Raw genomic sequence first — 23,625 nt, 5'->3', positions numbered from 1 at the left:
GATAAAATTTCGATAAAACCTTGTTTTTTGCAGTTTCGACCATTTCTCTACCAATTGTTAAAAAATAACTTTTACTTTAACTCTTGTTCCATTTTCCTCCTTTCAATGTTAAACTATTCCACGTGATCTTATTGTGTAGCACACTTGTGCCCCATTTAATACTATCGTCAAATGATTTATTATGTACTGTTGTAACCTATTTACTTTCATTTTTATTTTATACTAATTAATTATGTATAATAAAATCAACCATAAAACAATATGAGTGCTGCTAAAACAAACGTAAGATTTTTTTTTTAATAAAATTATTTTTAAAAGATTATCTTATTCCAGTGAACTGAATTTTTGGAAAGCATGCAATACAAGATGTACGAAAAAATATATTTGGTTATATAATTCAAAAAACTTACTCTTAAGTTTGTATTCAATTATTTTATAGTTAATAATTATATAGTTATAATAGTATTTAAAATGAATAATATTTACTTACTTTTTAAAAAAAATTTGAAGCATTTTCAGGGAAATGACAGATTGATTGCTTATTTTTCATCATTTAACGTAACTACTCATTCGCATGCTAAAAGAGTTTTTAATCGTTCTCTAACTTAGATTAAATCTTTCGGAAAAATGACTGAATATTTACTCCAACCGAGTGATCAGGATCAAGCTTTTCTCCGAAAACAATTAAGAATATTGAAACGTTTAGGACGAAAGCTCTGATGATATTAACGGGTAACAAATATTTCCTCCAGCATCGCAAATTGCCCTTATTAAGTGCTATAATATCATCGTCGTAATTACTAATTTCCTGCGTATCACAAACCTTATGATGCTTTATTAGCTAGTTTTAAATCACCGTAACTTCCCCCATGAACATTTAGTGTATTTATTACCTCCCGTCTAGTAGCTCCGGGCGATAGCTTCTTGTTTAAGAAACCAGGAATATGCTTATATTTGAAGACGCAATTATCCATCAAGGACTCGTGGTGGGAAATTTTAGCTTATTTGCGTGCTAGACCCCATTCACGCCTCTGACGCGCAAATATGATGCATAGTACGCTTTATCATCTTTCTGGCGAATATTTTCACTCTGCTCATTCATCATTCAAGAGCTAGGTCTTATTTTCTAGCTTATCTGATAAATTATCTTAAGTTGATGGTTTACGGCTTCTGGCGTCACTTAACCAAACACTAGAAGGAGGATCTATGCTACTTATTAAATGTTTAATTGATGTTTAAGTGCGGAACACTTAACTTCAAATTATCTGTATTTGTTCTTTTGCGTGAAGACAAATACGGGTTTTATTTAAGGCTTCCTGGAAACTCTTTTTGGTTTGAAAGTTATCAGCTTGTTCGCAACTTTTGTTTTTCTTTCATTTGAAATATTTTTAAAGAACTTATATTTAATAAGAGATTAGTTTCACAATTTGTTTTCTTAAAGAAGATAGTTTAATAAAGTTTCAGCAAAATAAATTTCATTTTTAATTATTTCAAAATTTACTTTTTGATCTTTATTTCCTGTATCTAAATTATCTTACAGAAAATATATTGTTCCGTAAATTATATTTTCAATAAAATATCATACAATAATCGAATATGTATTTCCAGTTGAACCAGGCATTTAAATTTGGTGGAACACAAAATATATATTTTTAATCATGCAGGTTTCTTGTTATATTTTAATACAGCTTTTTTATTATAATCAAGTAAGATATGTTCTTATATTCTGCGTTATATATACTCATTGTATATTACAGTATAAAACTTTTTATGTAATGTATTTCGTGTGGTAAAACGGATTGAAAATTATTAAATTTTTAACATAAACCAAACCGCTGTCTTTTAAAACTAATCATTGCAGAGCATGATACGATAAAAAAATAATGTGACATGTATTTAAATTTCCTCCGAATGACGGAACCAGCAAAGTGACGTCAAAGAGGGACACAACTAATCTTTAACAGTTGTTTTGGTTAAAAATGTTTTTTAAGTGCAATTTTTATGAGAAATAAAAACAATGTAATGGTTTTATTTTGTGCATAAAAATTATTTCCTGAAAACAGTTTGATTCACACATGTAAATTATTCTCATGATTACATATTAGTTTTAATGTGTGCTTACGAAACGTAAAATGATCCTTAATGCAAAATGGCAACTGTTAAAGAACTTCCTTTAATTATTAATCAAAACTGAAAAAAATATAAATTTGTGCATGCCACGCTTAGCCTAAATTTGTAGATAGTTTCTTGAGACAAAGTGAATTGATTAATTGAATTTTAAATGGAAAATATAAAGCATTTTTCAAAAGCACTAGATTTTTTAAAAGCAATTAGAGAACTGTAAATTGCTACACTCAATAATAAAATTAACAAATAAATTGTAAAATAAATTTTGAAAGTTTGGAAAGCTATAAGCGCTGCTTATTAGTTTTAAATTGTCTTACCACTCTGTTTAGTTGTATAGTAAAAATAAAAGGGTAGCTCTTTTCGGACCTGTAGCTCTGTAATGCCTTGCCTTCTACTACTATAATACAGGCAAATATTTCCTGAAACCGAATTTAATAAAAGTATTATTAACATTTGTTTTGGGGACTGCTGTATGCTTAGGAAAAACATACAGTCAAGAAATAAATTATCTTTCAACCTCAGGGATTTTCCTTATGATCCCTGTCGAAAATAATTACTTAATGTATATCAAATAACGTGAATTCAGTTTCAAAGTTAAAATCTTCGTGACACTCAACAAAAAATGATTGAAGCAAATTATTCATTTATTGCATGAAATTCAACAAGACTACATTGAAAACAAATAATTCCACAATCGGACCAATAATTTTCATTGTTCTTCTTACCAGTTACTTATTTGTTACATTTATCGATTTCCGTTATGTGTCACTTATCTGTTCAGTTACAGAAAACGAAATTTCATCGATTAAAAAAGAATCTATACTACGTAGAACAAGTCCTTCCTTTTTGCAATTATTATTATTATTATTTATTATTTTTTTACAATAAGAAATTTCGTTTACTTCTCGATTTGTTTGCTGATGGGTATTATTATGTTTTAATTGTTTTTATCTTATCACAGTTCATTTTTAATTTTCTTTACGCTTGAAAAAAAAGATATAAGCAGTTCTATCGATTAGAATCTATAGCACTTTTGCAAGAAATTAGAAATTTGTTTTATGTACCGTATGTAGTTCTAAACAAATAAAGATGAAATCAATACTACCCTCCTCCTGATATAAGACGGTGCGAACTTTAATGTTTGATTTTTTTCCGAATGATGCACTTGGCTCTCATTATCTTGATGAACAATTATGAAGCACTGCTTTAATAAGTATGATTAACATCAATTACCCTGAAAGTTTCTTGAAAATGAAGAATAACATCTATTACTGTATCATCACCCAAAAGTTCAGTGAATCAAAAGCGTAAGTTGTTACTCATTAATGAAATATTTTGTTACTATGTTGTTAACTATGCTCGTATAAAATCACCTGAATTAGTAATAAACATTTGAAAAGAAGGCACATTTTTTACATAAAAAATCCGTTGGTACAATTACATTTTAATCTATATTTCATTTATTTATTTACATATTTGTACTTAGGCACTGCCGGCGCTCAAGCATATGTTCACAAGTTACGTTTGACAACTGCCGTCAATTAGGCTATCCAATTAGCTCTTTCCTGGCATATATGTAAAACAGTGTAAAAGTTACGTTAGTAAATTTACTGTACTACTAGATTATTACAGTTTTAAGGTATAGTGACCTCTTTCAGGTAGCCAATAATATCAACTTTATATGTGCTATGTCTCCTGAAAATAAATGAACAAATGTGAAATATTTACAGTAAAATCCCTCTAATGCGGATACTAACGGGGCAATTTTTTTTTGTCCGCCATAGAGAGGTGTTCGCAAGACAGGGGTTTAATAATGTTATTTGCATTGGAACTGGGGAATTAAAAATTGTCCGCATAAGAGGGGCGTCCGCATTTGAGGAGTTTCCGTTAGGAGGGATTTTACTGTATTTCATAATAGATTAAAAAAGTGAAAAAAAAAATCCTGATGCATATCAAAAAAAAAAGTCTTCGCGATAAACCGACATCAGATTAATCTCACCAACTTATTTCATTGCAATATGTATTTTTTTTCAATACAAGCAATTTAAAAATAAAAACTCGTTAGCCATTTAAAGTGTAAATTGCGATGTGTCCCTTGGGACAAGACCAGTAGTACCTGTAGACGTACTTTAATTCCTCAAGAAAAAAAATCGTATGAAAGAATCTGTTTTGTGACCGCAAAAATGCATTGTTCTTTAAGGAGACTAGATTAGGAAAAAACTTATTTCAGATGTATTTCAAAGAATTAAAGATGCACGTAATTTAAAAATGTAGTTAATATAAAAAAATGGCATGTAGTTTTCCATTGCACGATGTAAATTCAGCATATTTACATCTTTCTCTAGCAAATGTGTTAAAAATATAAAAAATCATACTAAATGTCCCAAGATACAATCACAGTTTTAAGGAAACCAAACTTAGGGGTCACAATTAAAGCCTAATATATAATTATTTTCTCAAAACTAAAATGTTTAATGATACTCTTTGCTGTATTTAAATAAAAGTGTGACTAGCTCATATTCAGAAAATGAAAATAAAATGAGAAACGTATTTTACTTATAAGGAAAGAAGTTTTCTTTATTTCAAAGGCAGTCAGGTTCTAATTCTTACAGTTTAAACCTTTTTAAAAGAAAAACAATTTTAATATTGCCATAAGGCTCTTAGAAATAGTCACACAGTACAACGAACCCTCACCCGTAAATTGACTCAAAAATCTCTGTTGTAATATTTTAACCATATATTAGAAAGTACATGCGTCCCTCGTATAACTCGGTATTTCTACAACACGGTTCCGATATTACACGGTACCAAACTTTAATTCATAACTACACGGTTTTGATGTAACACGAATTTTAAAAGAAAGAATTCAATTTTTGTTCAATACATTGTTAAAAAATGTATGATAACAACTGTAATAAGTTTTTACTTTGTTTTTATGAAACTTTTACGAAAAATTGTCTGCTTGGACTCAGAAAATTGGTTTCCCCGTATAACACTAACTTTTCAACTTTTAAATACTTACTTGATTTTTCTCATCAGTGTTCTAATAGTAAAAAGGTGAATATTATTTTGTTTCCAATGCATTGTAAGAAAATAACATTAGGAATAAACATAGGCTAAAATTTGGCTAACGATCAATGAAAAATGTAGTCGAAACAAAATATCAAATGAAGTAAATAGAATGATTCTATTTATTTTATTTTAAATTTTGTTTTGTTCTTGTTGCTCAGACGAACTTGATTGCTATAGAAAAGCGCAGATATTTTTTCTTATGGAATGCGTTTTGTTCTTAGTACAGAAATAAAATAGGATTAAGTTTCTTTTGTTGTGCATAACAGTTTTAATTTAAGGTATATAAAACTATTAAGTTTTATCGTTTATAACAATTCTTATTTTTAAATCAGTGGGTCTTTGTATGTTCTGGTTGCCAGTTTTCGTTTATATGTTCTATTAAGCCGAAATTTCATCTATTATAAAATTTGCCCCTTATTAATTGGTTTCTATATAACACGGTACACATTGACATGAATTATGATAAACGTGATTAATTAGGTTGAAAACTTGAATTAATTAGGTTAAAAAATGAGTAAAAAAAACATTTATAAAAAAAAGTCTCGTATAACACGGTTTCGATACTACACGGAACGAATTAACCGTGTTATATGAAGGATACCCCTGTAATTTAGAATGTAATTTAATATTAATAATGCATAAAAAGCGTACGCTCAGTTGAGAAAGAAATATCTTTGTTATTGTATTAACCTCATAGTGTATTTTAAAATTGAAGCTATTCTGAAAAAACAAATCATGTCAAGATTTTTTTTTTTTTTTCATTGCTGGGAAAATTTATAAATTGCCTTTTTTTCCTCCTATTAAGAAAACAAAATTGTACGTTCAAGTAAATCTGCATGAGACTTCTTTAAGCAAATACTTTTAAAAATGCTTATTTACAAAATCAGATTTTACGAAAGATTTCAATTTTGTCTTAAATCCTAAATTTTAATTGGATTTTACATTCTTTAGTTTGTGTACTTAGTCTTTATTATTCCCAAATGATTAACATTATTTGGATACTTGTTCCTAAGCTTATCAAATTATTCTATCCCCATTACGTAATCAAATTCTACCCCTTCCCCAATAGATAGCTAAAAAAAATCTGCCAAGTTCAGCAAAAAAATGGTTGCTGATTTTAATGATGAGAGTTGAATGTGTTTACTTAAAAATTACTCAGCCAATTAAACAAGAAAAAATATTTTACAACATAGTTTGTGCCATGACGAAATACAACATTGAACTGTTTGAAATTTCTTACGGCTGTGGCCAACAATAAGATTCCGAGTTTAATTCTTTAGTTCTAACTGTGTTTATTTATGTAATATATTGTTTTTTTTTAAAAATATTTTCGGGTGAATTATTCTGTGTTTAGCATTCATATTATTTCGATTTTTTAAATAAAATAAGCTAATAAACTTTTTTATTATTTAAAGAACTAGTTTAACCGCATTTTACTCAAAAATGGTTAACTATGGAATCTTAGTTACAGTACCGCGAGGTACCACAATAGTGATACTCATTACCAAAATAATGATTCCAATATTTATATTAATAGCACTAATAATGTGAATAAACGTATTTTTAACCTGCGAGAATATTATTATAAAACTCTACTTCGGCGAACTCTAATCAATGCTTTACGTTTTTTTTTTTTTTTTTAATTCATGAATTATATTACTTAGCTGCCTTACTAGCCGCATTTTTCGAATAATTTTGGAAATGCTTAAGTCTTTTAACACTTTTTGTAACATAACTAAAATTTTATTTGTATTTTAAATCATTTGAAACAACAATTGCTGTAATAAACATGGATTCGCATTATAATTCTCAATACCAGTAAAAATATTCTGGCCACAAATATAATCTACATCCGCTGAAAGCTTTGCTATCTTGCTTGATAGTTCAGGATAATGAACTGTTATAAAGAATAAATGAAACGCAACTGCATCGAGGTAGTTTACGTTATTAAAATAATGAGAAAATCAAAAAAAATTATGTGGAATATGCACACAGCACATATATATGACGATTTTTAGCTTTGTTGTACGAGTTGCTTTTGCCATAACATGCATTTTCGTTTCAACTGCTTTGTACAACGACAAATTTTCACGTTTGGATACGACAAAGAAGTAGTAGGGCTGCTATTAAAACAGTGTTTGATGATGGCATTAATATTTGCACGTGACACGAAGTTATTTTTTAAAAAATGAATATTATGTACTTATACAAAAAAGGGGGGGGGGGTAAAACTTAATAGGATTTTAAAAATTAGATAAATTTAATTGACTCTCATACAGACTAAAATCTTTATGCGAGCCATAAATATGCATTTATTTATTTATTATTATTATTTTTTAATTTGTTTATTTAGAAAGAGAACTGAAAAATCTGTCTTGTACCTAAAGTTTGTAGTTTTTTGCATGTACCTAAAGTATGTGGTTGTTTGCATGAATCTAAAGTTTGTGGTTGCTTGCATGAACTTCACATATATAGATATTTTAGAATGAAAGCTTTTTGCATGTTTTGCATTAGTGTTGCTTTAAATGTTATAAAATTCTTGCAAGTTTTTCAAGCATTTTAACTACCATTTCTCTTTGACAGTAGCTATGACGTCACAACCTACAAACGAATCTGAGCTTCAATTGTATAGAGTGCTTCAACGGGCCAATCTTTTATCCTATTACGACACGTTTATTTGTCAAGGTAATATTTCTATCCTAGATATTATAGTTTAATGTGTTAGCTGATATTTTTTCTTTGAAAACAAAACAGCAGTGTAATCTGAACAAACATCAGAATAAATAACTGTAGCTTTCAATATAAGTAGATGGTATAGATCAATAAAAAGAATAAATTTAGTGTGGTACTTAAAACAGATTGCAATTATTTTGCTAAAATTACGTAAGTGCTACTGTCACACCTAAGCATATAAATTCCATGAAAGTATCAACAACGGATTTGATTAAATAAAAAATATCAACTTATGATTGATTAATTACAAGAGGTTTATATTAATATAAAAACTCAATTTGGAGCAGTGATGATCTTGAGCACGACGCAAATTGAAAATATCGCGGGAATAAATATTTTGCTGGCAGACGTATGTTTTCAAATAAGAAAAAAAAAAGAGCCAAAAATTTTTTTTTTGTTTTTGGTTTTTTATCTTAGAACTAAGAGGGCGAAGTCTTCATTCTGCTGTTTACTTTAGAAAACTTTCCGTCTGTATACTACTCACACTGATTTAGCTTTACATTGTTTTATTTCAAATTTAACTGTTATGCAAAAGTTTATTTTTAAACTTTTTTCAATTACATATTTTAAGCTTACATTTGTTCTCTAAGGTTGAAAAAATTTTTAAACGCAAAATTATTTGAATCCTATTGAAGTATTCCAGGAATAAATAAATAGTCAGTTATATTCATTGCATTGTTTTCAAAGCATGGATGATAACGTTTTCTTAATAATAGAAAAGGATACTTCAGTAGAAATACTAAAGTATTGTTATTTTCCATATGATATTTTTTATTTAATTTCTAAAAAATGATTTTTTTTTACATATTTTTTAATTAAAAGTATATTTTTTTGAAAAAATGTGGGTAAATGATGCACATTTTTGTACTGTGCAGTGCTGTAAAGTTCAATTGTTTTCGTTCTCTTTTTTTCCAAAGGTATTTATATATCTATACCTGAACAAAGTTTTGGCGTTTTTTCCCTTCCTTTTCCTCCTCATTTACATTTTTACTTCAATCGGGTTAAAATGTAATGTATTTAAAAATAATATTTTTGTTTTACTCAGATCAGTTAAGGTTAAGAATAGATTTTTAAATTACCATATTGTCGAATTATGATAATAATCAAAGAAAAAGTTTTTCTTTTAATTCCATTACCTGTTAGTTTTTTTTACAATTTCGAGCATTTTTTCAATTATTTAGGACTAAAATTTGTTTAGTTTATCAATACTATGTCTTTTTCAAACTTTTTTATGTCTTTTACTTTCTCGAAATATTATTATTTTTATATATTCCGCTTTCATTGTTAATCAAATATACTCATTTATTGATGAAAACTGTCTCCGAAAATTCAAAACGATTTCGAAAGCATCTTATTAGCTCTCTATAGAATCAATTTATATCAGTAAAAGTTAATAGTGGATCTTTCTCCTTCCCAAGTTTGATAATATATTTTTTTTTTCAAAAAAATTAGAAATAGCTTTAAAATCTCTAGAGGAGCACATACTCCTGTTTTGAGTCATGTGTGTGTGTGTGTGTGAGTAAATAGTTTAAATAATTGTACAAAAATTAGCCTATTTTATATTCTCTGAATTTTTAGAAACTCAAAAGAAATATTTTTTTATACTTCAAATTTGAAAAATTACACATAAATCTATATATATATAATTGGCTATTGCCCACGCTATAATTTTGTGACTTGTTTTTTACGTTATGCGTTTGTTGAATATATTTTCAAACAATTTTGAAGTAACTAGGTAATGTTACATTATTGTATTAGTTCATTTGTTAAAAATACATGTATAGCATTCATTCTAAAGAAATATATTAAATAATATTTTATTCGTTCACGTGCATGCAAATAAAATTTCTTTATTTGTTTATAGATTTTTGGCAACAAATTTAATTTATTACTGGTTGTGTTGAACACTTAAATTTAAGATTTTTCTAAAACTTCGAAATGTATTTTCAAACAATAAATATTATTTAGTGTTATGCAAAAATCATTGTTTAAATAAAGTTTTTTTTTCACCTTATTGATTGTTTTCCTAGCAGCTTTTATTTTGTCCACTCGGTTTTATCAAAAATTCATATATTATTAGACTGTCCAGTATACCGAATTCATTAGAAAAGATTTACAATGAAATTAATATTGAACTATTATCATATACCAGATTTATGTAAATTTACAATGCACAAATATTTGTTTCATGAAGAACAGTGCGGTTTATACTGAATTAAAATTCATTTTTCCCCTGAAAGAATTACTTAAACGTCTTATTAAAAAAAATCAAATCGCCAAAAAATACTTTCGTAAGGATTTAAAGGCAATGAAATTTACTCAGTGATAGGAATCTTTTGTATTGTATTGATTTCTTTATTAGCCTTAGTCAAACGTTTGTATTTTATTTTCTTATTACGCATTCATATATGTGAATTTTATCTCCCAGAGGTATGCTTCTTCGGTTCTTGTTTCTCTCCATTTGTATAAAGACTTTGAATAGCATTATTAACTTCGTCCATCCTATGGTAACCCTGCTTTTAATTCTAATTTCAATTAGCTAATATGTTCTGTTTGATTTTTCAATTTTTGAGAGCTAACTTTTTCATTGTTCTTTTCTTCCCTCTTTATCTGACGCTTCATTTTTATGCTTTCTTAAAAGAAATAGACATTCTCTTCCAGTCTGAATATTAAACATACCTGGAGCAAAATATTTTATAGGAAAAAAAATCTTAATAGGAGTCCAGATAAAATGTCTTTTGAAAACTATTCCAAACAAATTAGTATAATTTTCAAAAGAAAGGTTAACTGTCCTTCGCAATCAACCTCTTCGAGTGAATGAAAATGAATACATTACATTCAGTTTTTACTAACCAAGTCATTTATTCTTCTTTATTCGTGGGAATGGGGTCGTGTCTGAAATTTAAAAAGTATTTTTTTCTGAAAGAGCATGCTTAAAAACATAGGATTGTACTATTTTTTAAATAATTTGACAAAAATTAGTATTTTTAAACAATTATTTTATTCAGTGCGCAAATTCAATTTCATTTTTTACGCTTCTGCACATGATATCACAAGTGATGAAATGCCGTTCACTGATGCCATTATCACAGAGCACATTATTTAATTCGCTCTTTACTCATGTGTAGTGGCAACGATATGGTTGATAGCAAGCATAGGGAGAGACTTATGACGACATAAAGAGCACGCCTTTTTTGAAAGTGGGACATTTTAAAAAGTTAATTAAAAAGGAAGTGTTGGTAAAACCGAAAGTAATTTCTGGTTAAATGTTTTTTTTTTTTTTTTTTTTTGCTCATTCTATCAACTTCAGTGACTAAAAGTGGTACTTTTGACTGAAGGAAACAACCCCCATTAAAAGAAGTTCGATGAATTCTCACTAGAAAATTTTGATTGCCTAATTGCGATAGATAGTTACCTCAATAAGTAGTATTTTTAGCTAAATCTGTGTCAACTTTAGTTTGTTTTCTAATTTTATTTATTTTTCTTTTTGAATTTTTAACAATTGCTTCAGATTGTGCAATTAAAATTTGAAATAAAAGGATATATTAACCTTACGATACCCAAAAAAAAATATCCCCAAAGTTTAGGGTTGAATTTTTAACTTGCCGATTAAAAAACACATTGATTCAATATTAACTAAAAGGTTTCTATCGATAAGCTTTATTCCTATTCGTGATTGACACTTAAGTAGGGTTATCTGTTTCTATATTTCTCATAATTAGCATAATGTATATATTTCCAACTAAAAGAAAGACTTTTTAAATAAATATTAATAAACTAATAAATAATAAATATGACTCAACAATATGAAGCTTGTTGTTTCTTCAGGTAGTCGTCAAAAAGTTTCCTGATCTTTTTAGTTTTGCTTAATACATTGAAACCTGTGTATAACGATACTGTCTATAACGATAACCTACCTATAACAATACTTTTTTTCTTTGGCCCCAGAAATATCAGCATGAATAATCAAACTGTCTATAACGATAACCTGTCTATTACGATATTCTTTTTAGGTCCCAACAGTACCGTTGTAGACAGGTTTTACTGTATTTTACTTATCAAGATGACTAACGATAACTTGCATAAAGAGTATTAATTTCCTAACTAAAATATAATTGTACGTCGTATTTATTGCTGTGTTTGACACTAAGAAACACCGTTTCGATTTTAGTTCAGCTATTTTTTTAAACTTAACTTATGATGACCTACATCCAACAAATTGTTTGTTTTACTTTTAAAAATTTCTTATTGATTGAACTTTTAGTTCCATAATATTTTGCTTGTGCTGCTGAAAATTCAGTTTCTAGCAAGCATCAGCATTTCGGAATCTCATTTTATAATCACAACTCCTTCTGAAAAGCTTCCGAACAGTTTATTTATATCCCCCTTCACTAATTGGGTCATAAACTATCCATTTTTCACAGATGTTTCGAGCCTATTTTAGTTGAAATGTATTACTTCGTTGAAAAAGAAAAACCATTTATTATTTCCCGGTTGCGACGTTTAGTTTATGACAAAAGAGAGAAATGTTTGTTTACATTCGACACACAGCTAGACTATTAAGACTGACCACGTCTAGTTTTCGTTTTGCGTTCGCAAAGTACCTTTTAGGTCAAACTTTTCTGGCTTTGTCTACTTTTGGCTCCTTGTTATTATATCATGGAATACGAATTTCATAGTTTATACTACATATATGTATGTCTGTGTGTGTGTTTGTGTCTTCGGAAGGAAATATTGAGATATTTTTCCTTAGAAAATTGATCGAGCAAGTTCCAAAGATATATTATCTATCTACCTCTTGTAGTACGTTTTTTTTTTTTTTTGACAATGGTTTTAATCATTGTAATACTTATCTTTTTCTGTTCATGTTGTGGTTCTTGAATTTATATAAGGATTCAGAAATATAACAGAAAAGTATTGTAAGTTTTTGTCAGTTTGGTTGCTTCTCATTTTACCCTCCTGGTTTCTCTTAAAATCATCAACATCTTAGGATATCTAAGCGAAGTAATTTAAAGTTAAATAAGAATAGCGAATATTCTGGCAGCGTTTGGAAACATTTTTTTTAAATCAAAATTTATGTTCTAATGTTTTTAATAGCCATTATCTGTAATCAAGACTATTGAAGTTTCATATCAGGAATTTTCTATTATATTGTTTACCTAATTGAGTAATTAGGTCTGACAGTTAATTAAAGTCTTAAGGTAATAAACACATTTTAAACTAAAAAGGTTTTCTTTTGTTTAATTTTTAAAGCCCATTTTCATAAATAAAATGTAGTTTTAATAAGAAATTTATATTCAAGGTGCATTTTCAGTTGGTCGGGTTAAATAAAAGAATTATCTTTTTTTTTTTTTTTAAATCTTTAAAGTGGGGAAGTATCAGTGTGTTTTATCAATATAAATTCAATTTCACACTAAAATGTTCTATATTACTCTAAAATGTTGCCTATGCAAATTTGTATTTCAATTGTTTTATGAATCACAGAGCGTACCATGGTAAATGTATGATAAAACTTTTAATTTTATGTAGTTTTTTAAAGGGATATTAAATAAATATTGATCGAGCAGCTTCAATTGTATTTTATGTTAAAGTAGCATAAATGCATTTCTGGTGGAAAACAGTAATGAGATTGTTTCGAATGTAATTTTTTGAAAAAGATTTTTTTTCAGTAAAAAAAAAATAAATAAATAAATATATGAACTATAGAAAACAATATATCTAAATAACTTCAAATTCAGTCATCAATTGACTGAAGGTCGATTTTACGTTTTTCCATCACTTTTTCCATTTATGCTACGGGCCAGTAACCACATTCGTTGGCATTTTCTTTAAAAAAAAATCATTAATAAGAAAATATGTATTTTGACAACTTTTCCTCATCAGTAGTAAATTGAAGCCTAAATCGAAGGCATCCAAGTGAGTAACATCTAATCCTAATTTATTTCATTCTCTGGTAATGTTTTGATGGAGGGTCTAGCAAATATATATCGTGGAGCTCAGCTGCCATCCCGACCGTAAGCCAAAAATCTTTTAAAAACTGAGCGTGTGCCAACAATTCGTGGTTACGTGGCAAAGGGTCTTGTTGAAGTTCTGCCAGGTAAGCTGGTATCTTTGCTGCTTCAGGTGGAGACGACGTGCAGCAACTTTGTGAAGCGGGTGAGGAAGAATTTTTGGAGATAATGGCTCTGGTGGGGATGGCCAGCAAACCGCTCCACGTTCGGAGGTTGCAGAAAGCTCTTCAAGAGTGGGTCAACAATCCAGGTAAGTTTTAATAACATTTTTATAAAAACATAATTGAGCCGTTCTGTTGCTAAAGCTATTTATAAGACTTTTGGCACTGTGGTGCTTGGATATCGGTGTACATGTGAAAATCCATACAGATTTTTTTTTATTTATTTATTTTTTTTTTTTTTTTTTTTTTGATCCGTACACCATTAGAAAAAAATCATAAGGTGTTTTACAATAGTTTTCATGCGTCTATTTTAAGCAACTGAGTTAATATTGCTCGGGTATTTTGTTGTGAATATCTGTAGCTTTAATTGATTTTTTTTTATTTCCAATTTTATAAGTAGAACAATTTTGTCAATTTTCATTCTTATATGGTTTTGTAGGTTTAATGCTTTAGCAACTGAATGACACAATTGTGAGATCATTTTAAAATAAAATGCAGCGAAAGCTCTTGAAAGGATACTCATAACTCCCTTTTTCACATAAAATAGAGACATCTGTAACTGACGAGATTTAATCCTTTGAGAACCATAAGCTCTTAATTTAAAAATCGAAGTTTGCTTTTTCAAAAAATAATTACAGTATTTTTCTTGAACAGCAACAATTTTCTGCCAGTATTAATAATTTAATGTCTCAATAACAAGAAAAATTATATAAAATTTTCAAGTTAATTTTAATATTTATGAAATGAACTTGAACTTACAGGACAAAAACAATAATGGTCATTAAATTGTTAATGTATACTTTTTATTCCCATTTAGGAACCAGTGTAACGATATTAGTTCGATTTCAGAGCAAGCTCAGAAAGCTAAGAGTTGTCGCTGCATTTGTTTTTATATTTAGTAATAAATATAGTCTTTAAAAAAGTGAGACTTTCACTTAAATTAAATTTCAAATTTTGAATGAGTAAAATAAATCTGAACATACGTCAAGGTAAAATGTAAGCAATTAAATTAAATATTGGAGCAACAAATATTCAAACTACAACACACGCGTTTATATTTGTGTAAAATTTTAGAAAGAAAATAATTAAATAACAAATGTATGAAATCCTCATTTAAAAAAAAAATAAATGAACGTATTTTTATTAATATGCTTCCTCTTTGTTATCATGTTAATTGCTGTCGCTTAACATAGTGATACATTTCAAACCACATGTATAAGAATTCCTTTTTAAAAATTTAATTTAAGAATGGCCCTTTTTTGCTGTATTTTTATGCATTTAGTTTGAATTTCGGTCAGTATTTCAAAACTTTTACATATTTTTGCGAATCGGCTTAATTAAAACATTTTAAATATGTTACATTACATTTTAAATTACAAACAAGCATTAAAACATTTCGGTCAGTGCCATATATTTCTGTATTTAACAGCTGTGTACAGTCTAAGGGTGATGACGAGATGAGGCGAATTATGACGGTATGGCATTCTTAAAAACGAATGAGAATATTATTGCTGAAATCTACAGTGAATATCAATTCTGATATTATCTTTACATATTCCCTTCCAAGAATTATTTGGGATTAATTCAAGACAGATAAATTTCTTATTTTTATAGAATTTTTTTTTTTTTAACCCCAGTTGTAGAAAATTATGAGTTAATAGCTTAAGGACATAATCTTTCAACTTTTGCATTCCTGTTTCCAGTAACGTTCAGCTGTTGCTGACTGCTGTCAAAACTGCAAGAAAAATAGTTTTAGATTTGCCCTCCCTAGTGCAGTTTGACTCCTGGACTAGTTAAAGCTCAATATGCGTCCTGTAAATGACAAGCTTGTTGACGCGCGTCTGTGTAACTAATGATCTTTATCTCCGAAATCGGCTTCATGAGCTGGACAAAGAGTTCATTTGCGTAAACTGTAAACGATTAAGTAATAGTGGCACTGGTCCAAAACTTTGTGCCTTCTGTGGCATTCAATATTAAATGGCCGGTCTGAAATGCATTTATTGAAGGACTAAACAAACTGTGCCATTGCTCTTGATTAGATCTCTCAGTGCGTATAGCTAAGAGGCAATGTAGGTATCTTATGAATTGTCACATCGCGAGTACATGAAATTCTTGTCATCGCTTGCAGTTTCATTGATTTTCCGTGAACAAACGTTCAATACATCAAATAATGATATCATCATATCATGATCAATTTAGGTCAAATACATTATTTAACTTTTATTTATATCATGTTTGACAATGTTTTTTTTTTTTTCGACACAAAGAATTTATTTTGCGCACTGTGCTGCGCAACTAGAATATGGATCACTTTTGTGGATTAAAGAACATATTTTTTTGGTCCATCGACGATGTATTTATCCATCAGGAGAGAATATATAGATAAATTCAGCACCCCTTATTGGTTAAAGCCAGAAAATGGCATTTTAGGAGTCTTCCAAGAAGGCATATAGTCTTCCTCAGAAACTAGGCAACAGAAATGATGTAAAAAGATTTAAACTTTTCAAAACGATTAACAATTCATTGATTAAACCGATCTTTGAAATAAAATGCTCATTTTGGAAAGTACTTGAGAAATACACACTGCTGATACTAAGTATAAACATCAATAATTTCGAAAATATAACTGACGTGCCCTTTTATATATTTAGTACCATTGATCTTAGCGCCCACTGCAAGCTCCAATTCTTCTTTTAACTTCGAACTGTCAGTTTTTGCGTATCTCTCCTTTCCTAATAATTGAGAAAAAAGGGCTGAAGAGCGTCTGTCATCCTGCGAACACTTAATTCCATTAGCCTAACGTGGGGAGTGCTACTCGCTATTTTTCATCATAAACAAAGGCGAGTTTTTCTTCTATTTTCTTTTTTAAAAATCTTTTCGCTTTTATTATTTAATAGAGATATAGAGAGTATAATAAGCGGGGTATAATACAAACTTCTCCACCTTTCTTGGCGATGACGGCTCAAATAGAATAAAACCAGTTTTTTTCCCTCCTTTTATTATCGCCAACATGTTCTGCCAGAAATTTCTGTCTTCTCATTTTTTAGCTTCTATATTGCGTTACTTAACTTGAAAAATGGAAAATTTAAAATAAAGACTGAAAGAAATCAGGAGAGTAACGGAAGTAACGACAAAAAAATAAATAAAATTAATAAATAAAAAATACAATAATAACAAATTAAAAATAAATAAATAATTTTTAAAAAATAAATAAAAGAAAAGAAAGAAAAACACGACAAAAGCAAATGTTGTATATTTAACACAGATAATCAAGTAACAGCTATGGAATAATATAGAAAATCTGTTAAAATGTAAAATTTTCTGTTTTTGCTCAATTTAAACAACATATTATACTGTTTTCTCTATATACATGTATTGCTGTGTTATAACGTGTAAGTTAAAACATTCATTCGGGATCAACTATTAACGACTATATAACCAGTTTTTTAAAGAAACTATATATAATTTATTGCAAGATATGTAGTTGAATATGTTTTAACACATTGCAGATTAACTGATTAGTTGCTTTTATTTTAAGCATTTTTTGCATTGTTTATATTTAAAAATTTCTTTGCTGGCAATAGTCATTAGAATACAGAGTGAGATATGCCATTAGAAAATTCAGTTCCCTGCAAGGTAATATGACTCACAAAAAAATTCATGCATATTCTTTTTCAAAAAAAAAAAAAAAATTAATAAATAAATTAGTAAACAACACATATACTAGTACATCACTCAAGCATAACAGCAAAAAGTAAGTATTGCCTTCATTTTTATCTAATTATTTTTTCGGTTTTTATTTAAATTACAGTCAATATTCTGTTTGTCTTTTAGCTATGTTTCAGACACCACTTTTACCTACTGTTCCTCAAAGTCATTCTCCTTATCCAGTCAGTCCAGGACCACCTGTAGTCAGGCCTGCGCCATTGAATCTCTCTCAACCGTCTCCAGTAACCTCAATGCAGCCCAGTCCACCGATGCCTATTTTGAGCAACAGCAATAGTCAATCCTCGCCTTCTCCTGGTGCTAAAGATGCCTCGTCGCCTCAACCATCATCTGCTCTAACATTTCAACAGGTAGGAAAATGCTTAAATTTCTTGAAATGCTGCTTAATCATTGCTAAGTCGGAAGACAATCTTCAAATTTTGGGTTTTGAGCCAATACCTCTCAGTTTTAACCCTTTTAAATATAAAAGCAATGATTTCCGCATGTGGGGTACGATTAAAAAATTTAGCCATTATCTTTAAAGGCGTTTAAAAATAAGCTTAAATGATACCTGAAAAATAAACTAGTTTAAGTCACACTTAGCAGGAGAGCGTAAACTGTTGCATACAAAAGTAGCGACTCGCGCTCTTACAACACTAGTGAGTAATTATATTTTTTAAGATACTTAATTCCTGGTGAAAATTATTCCTTCATAATAGTACAACAGTAGAGACTTAAAAAAAAAAAAAAAATCAGTTATCTGTACTGCAAGAACAGCGCTTTTGGTCCATCTTCCATCACATTTTTAGCTTCTAGTTTGTCCACTAAATGAACAAGATGCTGAAAGGAACTATCGATGGGATTCAGAAGCCTTCTAATCACAATCTTTCTTTACTTGACTTGACGGTCTTCACTCTTCTTGAGTGGATTTTCTCCACAAAGTACCAAAAAGCTGCTTAAAGTAAGTCTCCTATTCAAATACGCAAACATTAAACATGTATCTCAAACAGCTGCTTGGCCTGTGGTTTCTTGCAGTGGAGGAAAGTTGGAAGAGCCTACACACCAGTTTAATCCTAAGTAAACACAACGTTACCAGCATTTAGACTAAATTTGTCATCAGCGTCCGCGTGTCAGACATGATTCTGTAATGAGATCACGATGGCTGACGGAATTAGGTATTTAATTGGATATCGCTGCTGTTTCTCCAGGGATTCGCTGGCGTTAAGTAGTTAAAATAACTCGATCGAAAGGATTGTTTTTCTTTGGATTTGGATTCTCGACTTAAATGATTCTAAGTAACGCTTTGCGCTCTATCCCTTGTACTAATTAAAATAAAATTCGTTTTGTGGTGTTTGATTATTTTGTTCCTTTTAGACTGAGGGTGTTTATTTATTATGAAAGTGTAGCTTTTGACGGGTAAATGCTGGAATCCCGACATAAAAGACGGGTTAGGTCATACTTTAGAGCGCACGTGTTAATACTCTGACGAAATTCCTGTGAAATCAATGCATTTCAACGAATTTGACGAATTTCCTGTAAAATCAATGCATTTCGACGAATTTTGATATAAGACAGTTGCAGCCAATCGTGAAGGGAGAGAGCGATATATTCAAATTACTGAAGGTTAAATGGAGGGAGGATACAAAAAAAAGTTCGACCGAATTAAAGTAACTTGTAGTAAAAATCGTTTACAGTAGAGACTGTACATATTGGGTTTGATGCAAATGCAGTTGCTATGGATTTGACGTCGACTAAAAAACATAAAAGCGAAAAAAATCGCCAAAAAAAAAAGTGGGTTACTAAGCAATGTATCAAAGACAGTTACTGCAATTTATCTAGAATTACCCATACAATTCAAACATAACGCCTTATATCATTCAATTTTAAGGTTAAGTCAGCAGTTTTACTTCAGAAGGATTTTTTTTTTATTTTTTTTCTTCGTGTTCAAGTAATCTTAGCCAACAACGTTCATCGTATTTATTTTGATTTCTGCTGAAGGAATTTCAGGTAAAAATTAAATAACTGTAAAATATTGGTTTAAAAACATTATTATAATATCAGAGTGGTTACATTTTAGTACATGGAATTAAGAGGTTTTTTTTTATTATATTTTATTACCTTACTTTAATGCATTCTGGATTTTTGCATGACCCATTTGTAACGTCATTAGAGCTCATTCGTTAAATTATACGTACTTGGAGAGCTTAATTTTCTTCTCAAAACCATTAGGTGCTTAAATAGTCGAACATTTTCTACCAAATAGAGTTTTGAGTTTCAGAACATTCCCCAACAGCAGCTTTGCGATCACTGAAACGTGAAATGATGTTTCAGTGATGACGTGAAACGACGTCCACCAGCATACAATGAATCATAAAAGCCGATGCTCAATCACAGCAGACAAAGTCGATTATATGAACAGCTGCTCTTTACTATAGACTGCTTTCAGCCCGTCGGAGTGAAATCATAGACTCCAACAAATTAAACTAATTTGTGAACTCAGGATAATGAGGCGTTTAAGCCGGTTTGGAACGCTGTTAAGTTCAAAGATTTGTAAAATATTCAGCGGTGCTTAAATTCGTGATTATTGCAAATGTATTTTGAGAGGCCTTAAAGGGATTAAAAATTGCCAACACTCAGTTTTATTATATTCTTCAGGATGTTAAACTTATTTGAATGTGTATGGCACCCGAGTAATCTCATTAATTACAAGCAGCCAAGAATAGAGTAAATTAGCTTTAAAACATTTTTAGGGTTTCATCTGCATACAGGTTATGAAATTATATTGGCCTCAGGTCTCATAATTAAATAAGAGTGTTAGAGAGAAGTTTTATATATTTTGAACATTATAAACGTATTGGTTAATGAGTTATTTTCAGGAACAGTTAAGCGTTACGAGTTAAAATGTGAAACCATTTATTTTTAAAGATAGAAAAGTTAATCCAAGCATAACAATAATACATTGATTGTGACTGTTACAAACTTTTATTTCATTTATTTATTTTTTCCAGTTTATTTTAATGATTATTTTTCTTTCTTTTTTTAAAAAAAAAGTATTTTGGAGTTTTTTACAAAAAAAAAAAAAAATCACTGTCATAAAATATTAGCTAAGGATGTTCATCCCCCTAAGAGTGGCTCGCATCCCCCTCTCAAATATTATAAAACACCCCCCAAAAAACGAGAACTCCCAAAAAGTGGGGGGGGGGGAACCCTTAATGTACCTCCCTAAAAAATTCAATGACTCAGTCTGCTCCACGAGCTCCCCCTCCTCTTAGTGGCACCCTTTAGGTATTGTACTTAGTAAAAGATCCACTTATATTCAGGCTATAATATGGAATTTATTAATGAGTGGGCGCGTTTCTTTGGCCCAGAATAGTACCTTTTATTCTGAAGTGCTGAAATGTACACTGTAGTGGGAAAATAAAGCGCAGTATCTGCCAATTTTTCAATTTTGACTTTTTTTTGTATTTTTGTCATCTAGTGTATTAGCTTTATTGTAAAGCTTGCTTATTTGTTTTCTGCTGAAAATAAAGCACGAAAAAAACGTCAAATTTCAACATTTCCCTATTGTCAGTACGCAATCCAAAACGCGTTTCTTTGAATATCTCAAAAACTCAATCCTGCAGATACTGCGCTTCACCTTTCCGCGGCAGTTTATTTTATTACATGCGTAGCATTTTTGGTACTAACTCCCTATGTTGTGTAAACAAAATTTTCATTTTAAATGATGTGTAATAACATGTTTTTATGTTAGTTATTTTTTTTACAGCTTTTTAGCAATACATCATTTTAAAACCACTACTTTATTTCTTTATAGGCATTAGGAGAATACCCTCAAGCACCTGGTTCTCCAACATCACTAACGCCGGTCCTTGTCGACAGCCAAATACAAAGGTTAGCTGAAGCAGCTGATCTCTTGGTTAAAACCTTACCTCCTTTCGACCCGAAGCCACAGAATAACAAGAAAAAAATCTGCAAAGACTTAGAGGTTAGCTTTTTTTCTCACATATTTATTCGATTTTTTGACTCCTGATGTAGCTTCGTGGTAATTTAAATCTATTGTTCTAATGGGAAACCTGACGTCCAAGATTGATCAACGTTAAAAGTTTATCACCAAGTACTTAAAATTCTCAAAGTTTTGATTGCTTGTGGAATTATCGACTTTAAGAATATAACCTTTCAAATAAATGATGCGACGTCGTGAAGACACATCATTTTGGTTGATTAATAGTAGAGATGCAACCGGAGCCAAAGACTTAAATTTCTCAACTTTAAATGAACTAAGCATAATGCAGTGACTTAACTCATTATTCTCCTTAGAACTTCCTACCACAACTGACGTTAACCTCAGAAATGTTCTTGGAAAACTTTCAAAAAGGACGCTTGAAATGACGCAATGTTTTCCGTCCATAATTGGAAATTGTACTTACATTTAATACTTTAGTCATCTGTTTGAGGCATAAATCGGTCTCATTTAAAAATTTCAAAATTGAAAATTCTACTTATAATAAAGTATATTTTAGTATAGAACTATCAGTAAATATAATTACATAGGTAAGTATTAGTAATATTTGTAAATTATTAACGAATGTAAAATAATAGTTTATAAACAAGAAGATTTTATTTAAATATTTTTATTGCTTGTTGTCGAATTGTCTCACGAATTAAAATACTCGACATGGGAAATAGTCTTTTTTTTTCTTTGCTTCATTTTTAAAAAAATTAACTGACTTTTCCTTTTCTTGATAGTTATTTATGCAAAATATTTCATATAATTTCAGCTTAAACCAGCAACATACTTTTGAGACAATATTTTAGAAATACACTCTTGATCCAATTCATTCGTTTTGCCACCCTAAACGGCGTTCATGAATCCCCCTCCCCTCCCCTCATCAGACCAGAACACAATTTTGAGTAGAATACAGTTTCGTCATTTTTGTACTATCCAGATTGCGAGTTCATGTATGCCCATTGAATATCTGAAATAAAAATAGCCTCATAACTCGAAAAGTAAGCATTTAAATGCTTTATACCTGCATTTCAGTTTTATAATAGCAAGATCGGCTCTTCGTAGAATAAGCTGCCCCAGGTGGTGGCACTACTGAACCTTCAGGCACTGGCCATGGTTACTCTTATACCAAATCCAGCAATGCATTTCTAGATCAGATGAGGAAAGACAATTTTGACAACCCCCCTCCCCTCCATTTTTTTTTATTACTGACAGAAAAAATCACTAAAGCAGATAGTCCCTGCTTTGTTAAAACACTCATCCCTTAAACCCCAGGACTTAAGTTTTCTTCCTTCGCAAACAATTCTGGTTCAAAGGCTCTCACTTAACCCTTGAAATACCTTTAAAGTGAAAGTCATGTCTTCAATAATCCATACAAATATTGCCAGACATTTTTTACACCCTTCTGGTTTTTACGGAGGGTTTTGAACCCTTACCCTACGACGACCTTTCTTTCCAACCTGAACCCTTCTTTACCGTAAGGTGACATTAAGATTTCGCAACGGCAACAACCTACAGCTCTTTTATACCACACATCCTACACGTTCCCTCCTTTTCTTTCAACTTCTAATTTTTTCACCCGTTCCCAGGCGGTCTCGTACCCACGTTTTTTTCTCCGGCGTTTTTTTTTTTCTTACCCAACTCATCCTTTTTTTTCTATCCTCCCGTCGCGCTCTTCTTTGTTTAGTTTTTTGCGCTCGTTTTTTCTAATCTTTGCTCTTAGGGAAGATATTCTCCCCCCTTACATTTCCCTCTGCACCTTTCTTGAGATGGCTATGGATTGGCTGATTTACATATCGATTTTAGTGCC

General features: G+C 30.0%; 1 protein-coding gene across 1 annotated transcript in view; it reads left to right on the top strand.

The window, feature by feature from the left end:
- Positions 1-23,625, top strand: part of LOC129231295 (uncharacterized) — an 83,519-nt gene that overhangs the window by 16,245 nt on the left and 43,649 nt on the right. The window contains exons 2-5 of the mRNA XM_054865583.1: positions 7,783-7,884; positions 14,056-14,193; positions 17,939-18,180; positions 21,624-21,794. Coding sequence (XP_054721558.1) covers positions 7,783-7,884; positions 14,056-14,193; positions 17,939-18,180; positions 21,624-21,794 — 653 coding nt within the window. The remainder of the gene's footprint in view (positions 1-7,782; positions 7,885-14,055; positions 14,194-17,938; positions 18,181-21,623; positions 21,795-23,625) is intronic.

Source organism: Uloborus diversus, chromosome 10 (genome assembly GCF_026930045.1).
Source record: "Uloborus diversus isolate 005 chromosome 10, Udiv.v.3.1, whole genome shotgun sequence".
Taxonomy (NCBI): Eukaryota; Metazoa; Arthropoda; class Arachnida; order Araneae; family Uloboridae; genus Uloborus; species Uloborus diversus.
Note: the sequence above shows the minus strand (reverse complement) of the source record. Positions and strands in the feature narration are given on the sequence as shown.